Here is a 15,075-nt window from a genome sequence, read left to right as displayed (position 1 = left end):
GGCGGCACGGCGGGCGGGGAGGGGGGCTGCGGGATCACTTCCTCGTAGCCTTGAGCAAAGGCGTAACATCCCGGAGAGCAAAAAAAAGAACTGGAATCTAGATGTCCGGAGGGGTGGGCATCAAGGCTGAGGGATATTTCGACACAAACGGACCAGGTTATCCCCAACAGAGCTCAGGCCTCACCCTGGATGTAGCCTACGGCTACGCCCCTGGAATACGCCAGCAAGAATACTTTCGCTTATCGAACCAAACGTACCAAATGTTTTCACCTGAACCACCGCAAGATGGCGTTTCACTTGATGACTTTGCGTCACAAAAAACGTTTATTGAGAAAATTTCTTTGCCAGCCCACCTCATGTCGATCACCTGAAGTTAAGTCGGTTTATCTCGGTTTGCACTTGGATGAGAGATCTGGAAAAAAAAACTAAGGTAGGCCTGTAGGGGGCACCACTCTTCCCCTGGACAAACTACACATCTGATACATCATCTCAGTGACGGAAGCACTGTGCTGTCTTTTGGGTGAGTTTAGTTTAGTTGACAGGCATTTAGCAGACACACTTATCCAGACTTACATTGTATCCAGTTATACAGCTGGATATATACTGGAGCAATGCAGGTTAAGTGCCTTGCTCAAGGGCACAACGGCAGTGTCCTGCTGGGGAATCGAACCTGCGACCTTTAGATTACAAGACCAACTCTTTAGCCATTATGCTACACTGCCGCCTGGTGAGGCATTAAACCAAGGCCCGAATTCACTGTGATTATTAAAGAATCCATGGCGCGTTTTGAAATGGTTAACCCTCACATCCTGGTACAATTCTCACACAGTCTGGATCTTTGGATCTGGGCGCCCAGTCGTCTTCACTACACGCGTTTCGCTACACAATCCCTTACGCTCGCCGCCCACGTTCAGCAGGTCGACACTGCAGAAACAAGACTGAGCTCGCAGTAATCCTAACTGGGTAAATAATATACATTACGTCTGGTGTATTTAAGTCACCCTGGATAAAGACTGTGTGCTTTGCAAAATAAATAAGCCTAGCAATGAAACGTCGTTCACAGCTACACCTTCGGGAATAAAGGTATTACAAACATTGAAACATCGGTTTGATTCAAATCTCGTTTTCAGTTGAAAAAGCCGAACGAGGTGGCTAAAATGATTAATCTGCAATCTAATATTCATAAAGCAGCCATGCGTGGGACGGCACATGAAATTACATTACATTACAGGCGTTTAGCAGACACTCTTATCCAGAGCGACTTACACAACTTTTACACGGCTTTTTACATTGTATCCATTTATACAGCTGGATATATACTGAAGCAATGCAGGTTAAGCACCTTGCTCAAGCGTACAACGGCAGCGTCCTTACCCGGGAATCGAACCTGCGACCTTTCGGTTACAAGCCCGGTTCCTTACCCCACTGCGCTACACTGCCGCCCCGTCGTAGGAAAACAGGAGCGCGTGACACGTACCCCGCAGGAGGTCGGAGTTGGCGTGCGGCCAGCTGTAGGAGCGAATCAGCTGCCAGTCGAAGTCGTCCTCCTTGCCCTGTTTGCACTGGCTCCGGTCCCGGTCCGGGTTCGAGTCCTCATCGAAGGTGCATCCGGCTGCAGGGGGGGGGGGGGGACACGAGGAGGGGGGGAGAGAGGGAACCCGTTAGCGGTGATGAATGCTAACGTTCTCCAGTGACGGGGGGGACACCTCGCTCTGTGTCACACACACAGCGATTCAGATCTTTCAAAGGGTCACAATGTGAGCCCCTCCATGGATTCCACTAGCTTCATTCCAGGATGAAACCGTTTCCCATCTACATGAAAGGAAAAGTAGAAAACACCATAGAATATTCACACCATTCATACCTTACGGTGGCAACAGCTGCTCATGTTCGTGAACTTTGTGGCTTTTTAGTGGAGAAAAGGCTAAGCGTAATGACGGCTTTCACCCGAGAGTGCAGAGAAAGATGCATTCGGAGAGTGGCGCTCGGACGTTAGCATTAGCATTGAGCTGAAATGCCTTTGACATTCTGTGGCTGCACTTGCAGTCCGGAACACATCACGTCAATTGAGCATTAAGCTTAGCAAAGGAATCCATATTTGGAAAAACATGGGTCCTTCGTGTTTTTCAAATTTCTCATTTTTATCATTTCAAATCGGACAGGTTTGATAACTTTCCGCTCTCCTCATCAGCCAAACGCTTCACTTCAGACAGACAACAGGTCGGCTATTTCTGATATTTTTGAAAGAGCCACCAAATGAAGACTGGTAGAAAAGGAACTGTGAAGACAGAGGAGATCATTGTCTTAGAAGTTCCTTTCGGATCCGTTTTCGTCAACGACTCTTCAATAAACACTTTCTGTGACCCCCACCCAAGCCGACAGGGAGGTTACACCAGTGGGGGGAAACGACAAACAAAATCAGCCATCACGAATCAGGCGAAAAACAGGATAATAAAAAAACTTTTAATTGGTTGAACACACCCAGGGCCAGATGAAAAAGCTTTTTTCATGTTGAGCTTTTGGTTCCACAGCAGGGCCTATTATCGATCCACTTTTACACGTCTAGCAGTTATTTTAAAAAGTGTAACCGTGTGTACGGCACACGTGCTAACTCTGGAAATGAACAGTCCCCACGCTTTAAACCAGTCCGATTATACGACTTTGAGAAACTCTGATCATTTCCAGCAGTGTGGGTCACTCGATTGGAGCTCTGTTTTTTTTTTTCCTCCAAGCAAGCCTAAACCTGCGCCTAATTAGCTCAGGGTGAATAAGCGTGCTCGTTATGCGCAGCTCCCTGATTGGTCAACGCTGGCTGACGGGGTTGCTGGGGCGCAACCACTCACGCGGGCTACCGCGAAATAAAGCGAAGGGTTTTTTTTTTTTAATTAAACCCAGCGAGTGGCGGCCGTCAATCCTCGCTGGATATCGAGGTGTTCCCGTCCCGCCGCGGAGAACCGCCCACTGCTGTGAGATTCCGCCAGGCTTTTCCCAAATAATCAATGTTTACGGCTCAGGGGGAAAAAAATAAATAAATAAATAAATAAAAATCAATGAGCCGGCCGGGACAACGTCAGTGTGGAAAACCGCTCTTTTCCACCAGAGAAACCAGGGCTGAGCCAGACGCAGACTTGCAGCGACGAAAAGGGTGGGAGGCGTGGGAGGGTGGGGCCGCAAACCACGGGATCTGACTTTAACCGAACGCAAGGGAGAGGAAAGAAAAAAACAAATGCGTGTTCATGAACAACAGGAACAGCGGGAAGCAGAGCTTTTGAACCGAAACTCTGCAGGTGTAAAGCTTCCCAAAAAGTAAAATGCCCTTTTTTGTGCGTTGGGTGGTCTGTTCCGGTTAATACAACTTCTCCCTCTGACTCCTTAGCGTACGGTACAAGGGTTTTTTTTCCCCAACAAAAAAAAAACAGGGTTTTAAAAATTTTTAAATCTTTTAGAGAGCAGACCGCTGTTTTAGGGCCTTTGATTTTGTACTTGGTTTTGACAAATCCCCGCCCCCTTCCATCGCGCTGGGGAAGGCGCGTCTTTGCGAGCGTGTGGAAATAGCGCGGGGGGTGGGGGGGTGGTTAACAGCCTGGCGGTTGAGGAACGGCTGCCGGGTGCTTCGCCGGCGGGGGGGCCTTGCACTGCCGCCGACACCTGAGCTTCCGGAACGTTCCGCGTTCCAGAGGAAGCTGACACCGTCAGACACGTACCGCCGATGAACTTTACGTTTTTATTCTTTATTTATTTATTTGTTTATTTAACAGGGGCCACGCACAAGCACAACACAACCGTTGGGCCAGAGTTAGCTATATGGCTAATTTACATCTGTGGCCCCTGGGCAGGAAGATATTAAAAACAATACAGTGCAATACAAACAATACGATACGAATAATTACGACCCTTCGCTGGTTGCAGAATGCTCGTTCTGCAGACTGCAGTGTGTGTGACACAGAGAGAGAGTGTGTGTGTGTGTGTGTGTTTGTGTGTGTGAGACAGAGAGAGAGTGATGTGTGTGTGAGTGTGTATTTGTGTGTGTGAGACAGAGAGCGAGAGTGTGTGTGTGTGTTTGTGTGTGTAGACAGAGAGTGATTGTGTGTGTGTGTGTTTGTGTGTGTGAGACAGAGAGAGAGTGATTGTGTGTGTGAGTGTGTGTTTGTGTGAGAGAGAGAAAGAAGAGACAGCATGTCAGAGTGATGTGTGTGTGTGTGTGAGACAGCAAGACTGAGTGTGTGTGTGTGTGTGTGTTCGTGAGAGAGAGAGAAAGAAGAAGAGACAGCATGTCAGAGTGATGTGTGTGTGTGTGTGTGAGACAGCAAGAGTGAGTGTGTGTGTGTGTTTGTGAGAGAGAGAAAGAAGAGACAGCATGTCAGAGTGATGTGTGTGTGTGTGTGTGTGTTCATTTTCTGTTTGTACGCTGACATCAGACCTGCATTATCATAGCTAAGCAGACCTCCTCAGCTTCCACTAAAAGAAGGCTAGGAAACGCACAGCAGATCAATTGACAGCAAAAGGAACTGAAGTAAATTCAGAGAAGAACTGTCACTGCTGCCAAGCTGCAGAGGTTTTAAAAAGCTGACAAATCATAAATAAATAAATGAATAGTCAAGAAGATTAGTCAGACACGACATGAAAGACAGACGGCTAAGTTCCTCAACGGCGTCTGCAGGTAGTCAGCTACACTGGCGGGGATATTTGGAGCACGTCCTTCTCCGATATCTGTTTTGCCATCAGGGACTGGACCTTAAGTTTAACCCCACACTCCCTCGCCCCACACCACTTACCCTGCCAGCGAGCTGGTACCACAGAGCCGCGTGGGGGGAAAAAAAACGTAATTAATTAAATTACGTTTCAAAGTCAATTATGATTTATCAATCCAAATCAAAAGTATATACGACGGCACAGCAGAACACCGATTGATTGGCGGTTTGCCTGGCGAACCAGAGCACGCGCGGTGTCGCTTCAGACACGTGCCTTACGCCAGGGCACGCGGGCAGCCGCGCCAACTAGAGGGGTCCCATTACCACGACAAAAGCCACGGGCGCATCGACAAGGGTGCCCCCCGGGGCCATTTTGAGACGGGAACCCGCGTAACCTCCCCCTTTTTTTGTTTTTTTCCCTCCAAATCCTTGTACAACAGCACAGGCTGCCGGTGGCCGAGATCAACAGAATCACGTTGTGTAGGACAACAAGACCAGGTCAAAACCCAGTCCAGTATATGGCTGGACCTAACACACGTGATCCGGTCGACCAATGGTGTAAGTTCATAACTCGGCCGACCAACGGTGTAAGTTCATAACTCGGCCGACCAATGGTGTAACTTCATAACTCAGTCAGTCAGTCAGTCATTCACTCACAGACATTCGCGTTTGTAAGGCTGGCCCCGCTGTTGCGGTCCAGCCAAAAAGGAACACACGGCAAAAGTTCAATTCTGCTGCGGCTGAACCAAATAAAGATCTCGCCTCCAACTAAACCGGATAACTTACTAAAGACGTATGCGTGTGCTTGTGCGTGTGTGTGTGTGTGTGTGTGTGTGTGTTTACGCGGCAGTGTGGTATAATGGGTAAGGAGCTGCCCTTAAAAGGTCACAGGTTTGACTTTTGGGTAGGACACTGCCGTTGTACCCTTGAGCAAAGACACTTAACCTGCATTGCTCCAGTGTATATCCAGCTGTATAAATGGATCCAATGTATATAGGGGCGACATAGCTCAGGAGGTAAGACCGATTGTCTGGCAGTCGGAGGGTTGCCGGTTCAAACCCCGCCCTGGGCATGTCGAAGTGTCCTTGAGCAAGACACCTAACCCCTAACTGCTCTGGCGAATGAGAGGCATCAATTGTAAAGCGCTTTGGATAAAAGCGCTATATAAATGCAGTCCATTTACCATTTACCAATGTAAATGCTGCGTAAAAAAATGTAAAAAGTTGTTTAGGTCGCTCTGGATAAGAGTAATGTAACTGCCAGTGATGTAATGTGTTTGTATGGGGGGCGCTGGCGTATCATAAAAAAGAAAAACAAGCTTTCCTAACAAACGTTTCGTGAGAGAAAGGCTGAGGTTCAGAGGACAACCTGCCGTAAGCAGGAGAGCGCGGACTCTTCGCTCCTGACAGAGCGATCCGGTCACATTAGGACGTGACGGGCAGGCCCGGCTTCACACGTCAGCGCTAAAAAGCGCACCCCTCATCGCCGCCGCCGCCGCCTCCCGTCAGCTGGCCCCCAGCCGGGCGACGGGAGACTCTTAAGTGAGATAAATGGAGAGGAGGGAGGGTGGTGAAAGTAGACTTTTTTTTTTTTGTGATGGATCTCTCACCCCCCACCCGCCCCCCCTCCCCCCCTCCCCTCTCCATCACACGCTCCGCTTCCGTCCCTGCCTGCTAGTTCACGGGCTGAGTGGATCATAAATTCAACTGGATTTTATAAACGAAAGACAAAAAAAAAAAAAACGCATTATAGAGACTTCGCGGTAAGGCAGAAAACCCTTCGCGTGGCGGTCCCTGTTCGCCGACCGTGGCCAAGAGGCATGCTGGGTAATGCGCCTCCCGAGACACAGGGAGAGAGAGGGCTCAAAGCCTCGAAAAGCTCCCCGTTCACGGGCGTCACGACAACCGCTGTATTAGGCCCGCCTCCGTCGCCGCGCACCGCCCCTCCCGGCGAACGCGCGCTAGGTGCCGCACCGCTGCCCGGAAGATAGGCGACCCAGGCTCGCTACATCACGTTTATTGCAGACGCTGTTTCGCGAAGTGCCTCCGAAGTCTTGGAACAACTGCAAAGCTCAGGTCCCGTAAGGTACAAGGGGGAGTTCCAAAACAGGAGGGAAAAGAGAGACGGAAAGAGAGACAGCGCAGGCTGCGGTGCAAAGTCTGCGCGTCCGAGTGATGAAGATCCGAAGGTGGAATTCAGAAAGCTCCAGTCATAGCCACAGGTGATGCTCCAACAGGAGAATGAAAAGAGATGCAGAAGAGCAACAGAACACAGTCGGAAACTCCCCGACAGAAGAGAGATCAGAACCCCCAGCCCCACAGTGTGCTCCAAGGAATGAGTGAAAGCAAAACCTGACCTAACCTAGCCCCCCCACACCCCTTCCCCCACCCCCCCCCCCCCGCCCCCGTCTCCCACCTGTCAGCACATATGGAGCCAAAACTGTAAAAACTGCTTCAGAGGGCCAAGCTGTAAGAGTGTACAGACCGTGTGTGATAAAGACAGAAACAGTGAGTTTAATGAAGAGAGGTGATTTTTATTAGATGTGATCTTGATTCATTCACGGTGGGGAAGGGTGCGGGGTTAACCACGTTAGAGAATTTAGCAGATACTTCCTCTTCCGCAGGATGTTTACCTCGGCGAAGTTTGGGTAACCTCGCTGAAGGGCAAGAAGACGGCAACCCGGCTAGGAACTCAGTCTCTGAGTTGCAAGCCCTTGGCCCTATCCATCATGCTACACCACACCAACACTCCCCATCCCCCCTGACCCCCTAACCCATCCCGAAATTAGCCTGGAGCTCCGTCCCCCTTCAGAAGCACCTCTGGAGCAGTCTGGAGAAAGCCTGCTCTAGCTGTCTCGTGTGATTTTCAGACGACCGAGGAGAGGTGAGAATGGAGAGATTAGCACCAGCGGGTTAGAAGCTGGGGAGAACAAATTAATTTAATGGAAACTTCTCGCCACACGCTCCCACTCCCCCCTCCCCCCCAAAAAAAGAACTACAGAGAAGATACGATGATGAAGAGGAAAAGAGGAGGGAGTGCTGACTGGGGGAAGGGGGAAAAAGGGGGGGGGGGGGAAGAGTTTCTGTCATTTCTGTTTCTGTGCGATCTGAGACGGAGAAGAGCGCGTCAGTCACGCCAGCCCCAGAAACCGTGGCGGGGAGGGAGGGGGGGGGGGACGTCACATCGATTCGCCGGATTGGAGGAGACGGCTTTAATTATCAAAGCTCCCGGTTCTCCGAGTCTGCTCTAATCTTTCCGCTCTTTTTCTCTCCTCCCAGAGAGACGTCAGTCAAAGCCGCCGCTTCCCCGCCAGCCAGACTTCGCCAGCCAAGTTCGCTTTTTTTTCTTTTTTTTTTTGTTCTCGCGACGGAGCCGGGTGGCGGTTTTCGATGAAAAGGCGACGAACGCGTTCCTGAAGGGAAGACGGCTGGCGCCCTCGCTCGCGGCACGGGACAGGACGGGATGGCCCAATCGTCCGCCGCGTGCGTTTCCCGAGCGCTTTCGCCGCCCGCGCCTTTTACGCTCCTCGCTCGTACGCGGTTCGTTCCGTTCAGCCGCCAAATTTCCACGTTGACGCCGGAGCGTGTCATCGGCGCCGTTCGCCACTGGAGAGACGGGCGAGGCGCGTTCCGAGCTCGATTATCCAGGCTGTTTATCCGAGCTCGATTATCCAGGCTGTTTATCCGAGCTCGATTATCCAGGCTGTTTATCCGAGCTCGATTATCCAGGCTGCGGCCGTTCGAACGGGCCAAGACAGAAGGCGGGGAATCCGCGACTCTGGCCGCGCGCTGAATAAACGGATCTGTCACGGTCTGCCTTCGCTCTGGGTTTGATTACTCCTGGCTGCGGTAAGAAGTTAACCCCTTCAGCCCTCGGGCTTCGCTGCAAGGGCGATCGAGCTCTCGTTCTCTTGTTTTTTTGGGACGTGGCGCGACGCCGTCACCAGGCCCCTCGCCGGGCGACGGAGACGAAGGGACGATGTCTGCAATCAGGCAATCAAAACCCGTGTCTGGGGGGGGGGGGAGTCGCAGGAGTTCTGACAGAAATCAGAGCTTCGGAACAAACATCGAAATCGTCAAATCATCATCACCCTTGGCCTCATTATCCTCCAGGAAATTTCACCAGCAAATGGCCTGAATGCAGTGTGCGTTTCACAAGGTTATGCTTCACTGTCGCAGCAGAATACAGTGTATTATAGTGGGTAAGGAACTGGGCTTGTAACCGAAAGGTCACAGGTTCAATTCCTGAATAGGACACTCTACCCTTGAGCAAGGTACTTATCCTGCACTGCCTCAGTATATATCCAGCTGTATAAACGGATGCAATGTAAGTCACTCTGGATAAGAGCATCTGCTAAATTCCTGTGATGTGATGTGTATACACCACCTAGAATTTAACACCACTTTTTCAAGATATCAATTCAAATTGAATTAAATTTTATTTCCATAGCGCTTTTTACAGAGTTGTCACAAAGACACTTCACAGAGTAGCATGGCGAGAGACAGAGCAAAAATAGCAAACACCAGGCCTGAACCCCCAAATAACAAGTACATAAGGTAAAAAACTCCCAGAGCGGAGAAAACCCTAAAATGGTGGTGAGAAAAAACTCCCCAATGGGGAGAATATTGAGAGTAATCCAGCTATAGAGGGGGAGCCCATCCTCCACTGGCCAGCCTGGTGTAGCGTAGCAGGCAGGAAATAAAATGGGTTAAGCAGGCTGAGGTGAGAGCTAATATCATGTTTTGCCGGTTGGGAGTGTAATTGTGTCATTTAAAAAAAAAATCGTTTTCAAAGGTCAGGATTGGTAAGTATGGTGTTGGGTGTCACTGATTCGCCACCTCTGCCTGAGGCGACGAATCATCCTGGCCGTTGCTCCCCTGAGCGTCAAACGATCGGGCGGCCAAACTGAGGACGCAGCCGAGCCTTCGCGAGTGAGGTGCGAGGCGTGAGGTCATCGTCCGTCGCACGCCGCAGAGTCGCAGAGCGAAAAGGAGCGAGGCACGGGGAAGTCATGTGACTCAGCGGCGCTCAAAACGACAAAAAAACGTGCGCTAAGGTTTCCCTCCGGGGGTGGGGGGGGGCGTACAAAGACCCGCGATGAAAACAGAGGAGCCAAAACCACGCCCCTCCCACCATCATCACCCCACCCACCCCCCCCCCATACCCCGCCCACCAGTCAAGTCTCCTCATTAGCAAATGACTCCCGAGGCTAAATTTTAAAATGCGGATGTGCGTGGGGATAATTACGCCCCTTCAGCAGACAGCCCGCAGACTGCCTGTCCATTTGAAATCTGAGACAGTAAAGGAAAGCCTGGACAAATTCATTCGGTCTCCCCCCTGTTTTGTAGGGGACATGAGTCTCCAGACTCTGGATCTCAAGAACCATATATTCTAACTGTACGGAAATCTACGCAACAAGCTAGACATTCAATAAAAATAAAATAAATACTATTTTTGAAATATTTCTTTTTCACTGCAACATGTTTTTTTTCCGCATCCAAGACACTCGTTTCATGTCAAAAATTGTATAATGCTTTTTTTTCTGTAGGGGGGATATGAGAGAGGACCGCGTTCTCCGGCACGGGTCCAGGCTGGCCGGTCGGAACGGGCCGAGCATGGCGGGGTGACAGGTGCGAGTCCAGGGGAAACAGATCTATAAACGAATCCTCTGACCTCTTTAAGGACAAGGACGTACCGCCGTCTGCCCCAGCGCAAGGGCCCGGCCCGAGCCACGGGCTGGACGAGGAGCGCAAAGAAAATGTGCCCAAAGTGGATTCATGTCACGTCACATTAAAAAATATATTTTTTAAAGAATGCATAAATAACAATGTAAAAATGACTGCTCAGCAAGAGCCAGAGCCTGAGAGAGAGGCAACCATGATCAGCCCACTGCTGTTCCTAGCTCCGCCTTTTTACTGTGCATAGGCCACGCCCACATGGGGAGAGGCCACGCCCACAGTGAGAGGCCACGCCCACAGGATGGGAGACCACACCCTCATGATGAGAGGCCAGACCCGCGGGGGGGAGGCCACACCCTCATTGGGAGAGGCCACACCCACAGTGTGAGAGGCCAGACCCGCAGGGGGGGAGGCCCTGCCCACAGGATGAGAGGCCCTGCCCACCTGTTCGGGGAAATGAGGCAAGCGACGCCCGTCTGGATCTTTACACCTGGAGGCGTGCAGTTTCAGCAGGCAGTGTGAGGAAAGTGTGAGGGCCTTTCCTCTCACTCAGGTAAAGCCTGCACTCAACCCCCAACAGGAGACTGGAAAAAACCAAACTTCCTGATATCAGTCCCCAAACACACTCCGCACCTCCGTCTCTCAATGGCTGTCTCACTACCACCTCTCTGTCTCTCTCCCAACTCTTTCTCTCACAATCCCCCCCCCTCATTCCCTCCCGCTCTCCCCTTCCTCTCTCTCCCTCCTCCCCTTTACCATGCCTCTGCCTCTCTCTCTCTCTCTCAGATGAAAAAGTGAAGGCCGTTAAGTTTTTATTTTTTTCGATAATTTCTGGAGTGAAATGAGAAAAAGAGTTTTTTTTTTTTTTTAACGAGGAGGCCCTCAAGTGGAAATTCAACAGTGGGGAGGGGGGAGGGGGGGGGTGGCGGTAAGATTAATAGCACAGAGAGAGAGAGAGAGAGAGAGAGCATCCCCTCAAACTCAGGCGATCAGCGTCAGCGTCGTAAAGGCGCTGGGGTGGAAGGGCTGTTTAGCGCTTAGCGTTAGCGGCGGCGGCGGTGCACTCCTGCGCGCCATCAGCTGAACTCATTCCGCGATTCCGTGACCTTCACGCCACACTAACCCGCCCGCCCAAACTCCCCCGCCCGCCCGCCAACCCCGCCCGCCTGGCTTGAGTGCGGGAAGGGGGGGGGGGGGTTGGGGGTGATTTGGCGCTGGCGCTGAGTACAGCACAGGGACATGGGCTCCACGGCAGGGTACTGCAGGTTCAATCAGCACGCAGAGCGCCTCAGCTGCGCCCAATCGGATTCAGCCGACATCCGCTGTATGAACGGGCAACACGTGAGAACTTCACCTTTCTACGACAAGCCTGGACAGAGACGTCTGCCAAGCGAATACATCCTTCTGCCATTTACCGACAAGTCGTTGCATACCTCTCTCCTTCTCCTCTTACCTCACTCTCGTCTCTCATCTTCCTCCTTCTCTCTCTCATCTCCTCTCCTCTTCTCTCTCTCATCTCTCTCTCCTCTCCTCTCTCTCCCTCTCTCTCTCTTTCTCTCTCTCCCTCCCTCCCGCCCCCTCTCTCACTCTCTCTTTCTGTCTATAGCACTTCACTTCTTCAGGAAGGGAGAAGCGAAATGTGAAAGCCTGTAACGTGACTTACACATGCTATTAGCGCAGCGTGCTTCAACAGCTAAACGATAGTGTCATCAACGGGATGGGGGGGGGGGGGGGGGCAGACGGAAAGTGTAATTGTTTGACACCCCATCTGTAGCTCAAAAAAAAATAACATCCTGCTGCTAATTAATTTTTTTTTAACCATAAGAGCCCAAATGCAGCGTTCCTACCTCACCCTCCCTGACACAAGCCCCCCCAACCCGTGGTTTTCCCACAGCCATGAGCGATCCAACCCAACACAATCCAAAAAAAAAACAAAAAAAAACCTGCAAACTGCACTCGTACCGCATCTGCCAGGCTGCTGTCGCTCCACCGTGCCTCAACGAGGCACCAGAAATCTCCGGAAAAAACACAAACTTCAGAACACGGCTGACAGAAACGACAGAGCCTTTCTTCTTTTCTTTTTTTTTGTAAACCCGTCTGCGTTCGACGCTAATTCCTCCAGAGCTGATCAGCCAACGCCGGGGGGGGGGGGGGCGGAGGAGCCGCACAGGAAGCTAACGGAACTTTTTTTTTGACGTCGTCCTCCCCCCGAATCTCCTTCGCCCGGGCCGGAATTCTCCAGTTCGCGAGCGAAGGCGGGATTCGAGGTTTTGTCAGGACGCGACAGGTTCCCGCAGACGTCAGGGCTCTGACTGCGGTGTCAGGCGATAATGAGGTGAGACAGGTGTCGCACCGCGGTTCACCCCATCCAAGGCCCGCTCGCTTCCTGCGCAGTACACTCTTCTGTCCGTCACGCTCAGCGCTGAACTCCGCACGAAAAGTGGCACACTTCAGCATACTTTAAGTTTTCTAAAGTGTTACTATACTCCTAGTACACACTTCAGCATACTTTAAGTATTCTAAAGTGTTAGTGTACTTCTGGTACACACTTCAGCATACTAAGTTTTCTATAGTGTTAGTATACTTCTAGTACACGCTTCAGCATATTAAGTTTTCTAAAATGTTAGTATACTTCTAGTACACACTTCAGCATACTTTACGTATTCTAAAGTGTCAGTATACTTCTGGTACACACTTCAGCATCCTATTTTTAACATGGGACACACCTACACAAACATACACATACAGTACACACACACACAGGAAAAAACCAAACATGCACACACTCTCACAAGAATGAACATGCAGATGCACAGAATTACACACGGACACTCTCACACATTCACAACACGCACACTTCCACGCAATCACACACAGATTCATACACAAATTCACAGGCCAAAAACACACAGACACACGCACGCACACACACACACACACACACACACACACACAGTTCAGAAGTTTTCCTCGGTCAAAGGTTACCCAGAGCTGATCAATCAAAAGAAATTACAGTCAACCTTGCTTGCACTTCAAATGAACTATTCCTCGGCACGCAGATAGAGTGTTGATTTCCGACACGCCGACATTAAGAAAGGGAAAAGGCAACGAAAATTAAATTAAATTGCTGCTACGCTCGCTGCTGATTGGACCCTCCAGTCCCCCCCCTCTGCGCTTCACCGGGTAATCACATTCCCAGGCGGAGCACGCCACCGTTAAATATCGAATCCCGACCTGCCCACCGAGCGCAGAACCAGAACCACAGGGCTACTGCTGCGGCACAGACCGGCTAAATATGCACACCCACACTCCGCAGGCACCGGGGGGGGGTGGGGCATGCACACCCACCCTCAGCAGGCACGGGGTGGGGGGGGGCACATGCACACCCACCCTCAGAGGCACGGGGCGGGGGGGCATGCACACCCACCTTGCAGGCAGGGTGGGGCACAGCACCACCTAGGAGGCAGTGGGGCATGCACACCCACCTTCGCAGGACGGGGGTGTTATGTGAGGTCCGAACCACCCATCAGGGGGGCTGTCACAGTTGACAGAGCACACATCCAGGAGGCCCGTCCGGCCTGTTGATTTAAGGGGGTGGGGGGTTTGTGGGGGGTGGTGTGTGTGGCACAGAGCTCTGTCTGTTTCTCCTTGCTGCTGGTCTGTATTAGTTCACGTAGGTGACTGTGCATCACTCCGTGGTGAGGGAGCTGCTGGCTTCATTCTCACTCGCAAGATGAAAGGCTGGGGGGGTTTTTGGCGGGGGGGGGGGGGTGGGGGCTGTCGGCCCACATCGTCAGTCAACCCAACATGAAACACGGAAGGGGAAGGGGTGTTCCCTCCTTATCATCATACCCCCCCCACCCCCCTCGGACCCCCCCACCCCCGCCGAGCAACCATCAGCACGCGTCCGTCCCGGGTACGCGCGATTGACATTTAATTAAGCCAATAAAACGAAAGCGATTCGCACCCTGCCGCTCCACCCCGGGGGCTTCGGAGCTGGAGCGAGCGTGTCAGTCAGGCTGTCATCCGCAGTGTCGGCTGTCTGCACCAATAGGACTGCAGGGTCGTTAGGGAGCTGTCAGGTGTGCAAGCGTCAAAATAAGCAGAAAAATAGCGTCGCGACGAAGCCAGAAGTCAAATGCGTGCCTCCCCCCCGCCACGTCGCCGTGTGCGTTGTTCACTGTGCGCGCACGAGCGGCGACTGGAAGCAGGCCACCGCTGAGCGCCGATCGGAAATGTTTCTCTTTTTTAAACTATTTACAAATCATTTTAGATTTTCAATTAATTCCCTTAAACGAAGGCAGTTGCTGTTTTATATTGCTTGTTCTCAGCCCGTAAAATGCATATAATAAATAGCAATTTTTAATGCACCTCACCAAACACCGCTAACAGTCCCAGCTCGGCCCCCCTCCCTCACGGCAGATTTTAAAGCTGTTCTGGAGCCTCCAGGGAACGAGAAATTTCCTCCCAACACATTATTCCCAAAAAGCAACTAATGTGCCTGTCAAAGCATAAAGGTAAAGGACGTGACTTCCATTTTTATGCAAAACTATCAACCGTGAAATTTCTTTTTTTGTTTTTTTTTTGCAAAGGAATCTGGGCCAATTACAGACTGATAGGCTGCATACGCGGAGTCGTTTTCCGAAAACTTAAAACGAAATAGAATTTTAGTGTGATAATATCATCGCAGTCCAACAGGGGGTTGT

At 51.3% G+C, this 15,075-nt stretch overlaps 1 protein-coding gene across 1 annotated transcript in view; it reads right to left on the bottom strand.

Annotated features, from left to right (window-relative positions):
* The window catches only part of LOC135262044 (receptor-type tyrosine-protein phosphatase U), a 64,662-nt gene that overhangs the window by 22,911 nt on the left and 26,676 nt on the right, over window positions 1–15,075 (bottom strand). The window contains exon 2 of the mRNA XM_064348831.1: window positions 1,478–1,612. Within this exon, the coding sequence (XP_064204901.1) occupies window positions 1,478–1,612 (135 nt within the window). The remainder of the gene's footprint in view (window positions 1–1,477; window positions 1,613–15,075) is intronic.

Source organism: Anguilla rostrata, chromosome 8 (genome assembly GCF_018555375.3).
Source record: "Anguilla rostrata isolate EN2019 chromosome 8, ASM1855537v3, whole genome shotgun sequence".
NCBI lineage: Eukaryota > Metazoa > Chordata > Actinopteri > Anguilliformes > Anguillidae > Anguilla > Anguilla rostrata.
This window is presented reverse-complemented; position numbering and strand designations above follow the sequence as displayed.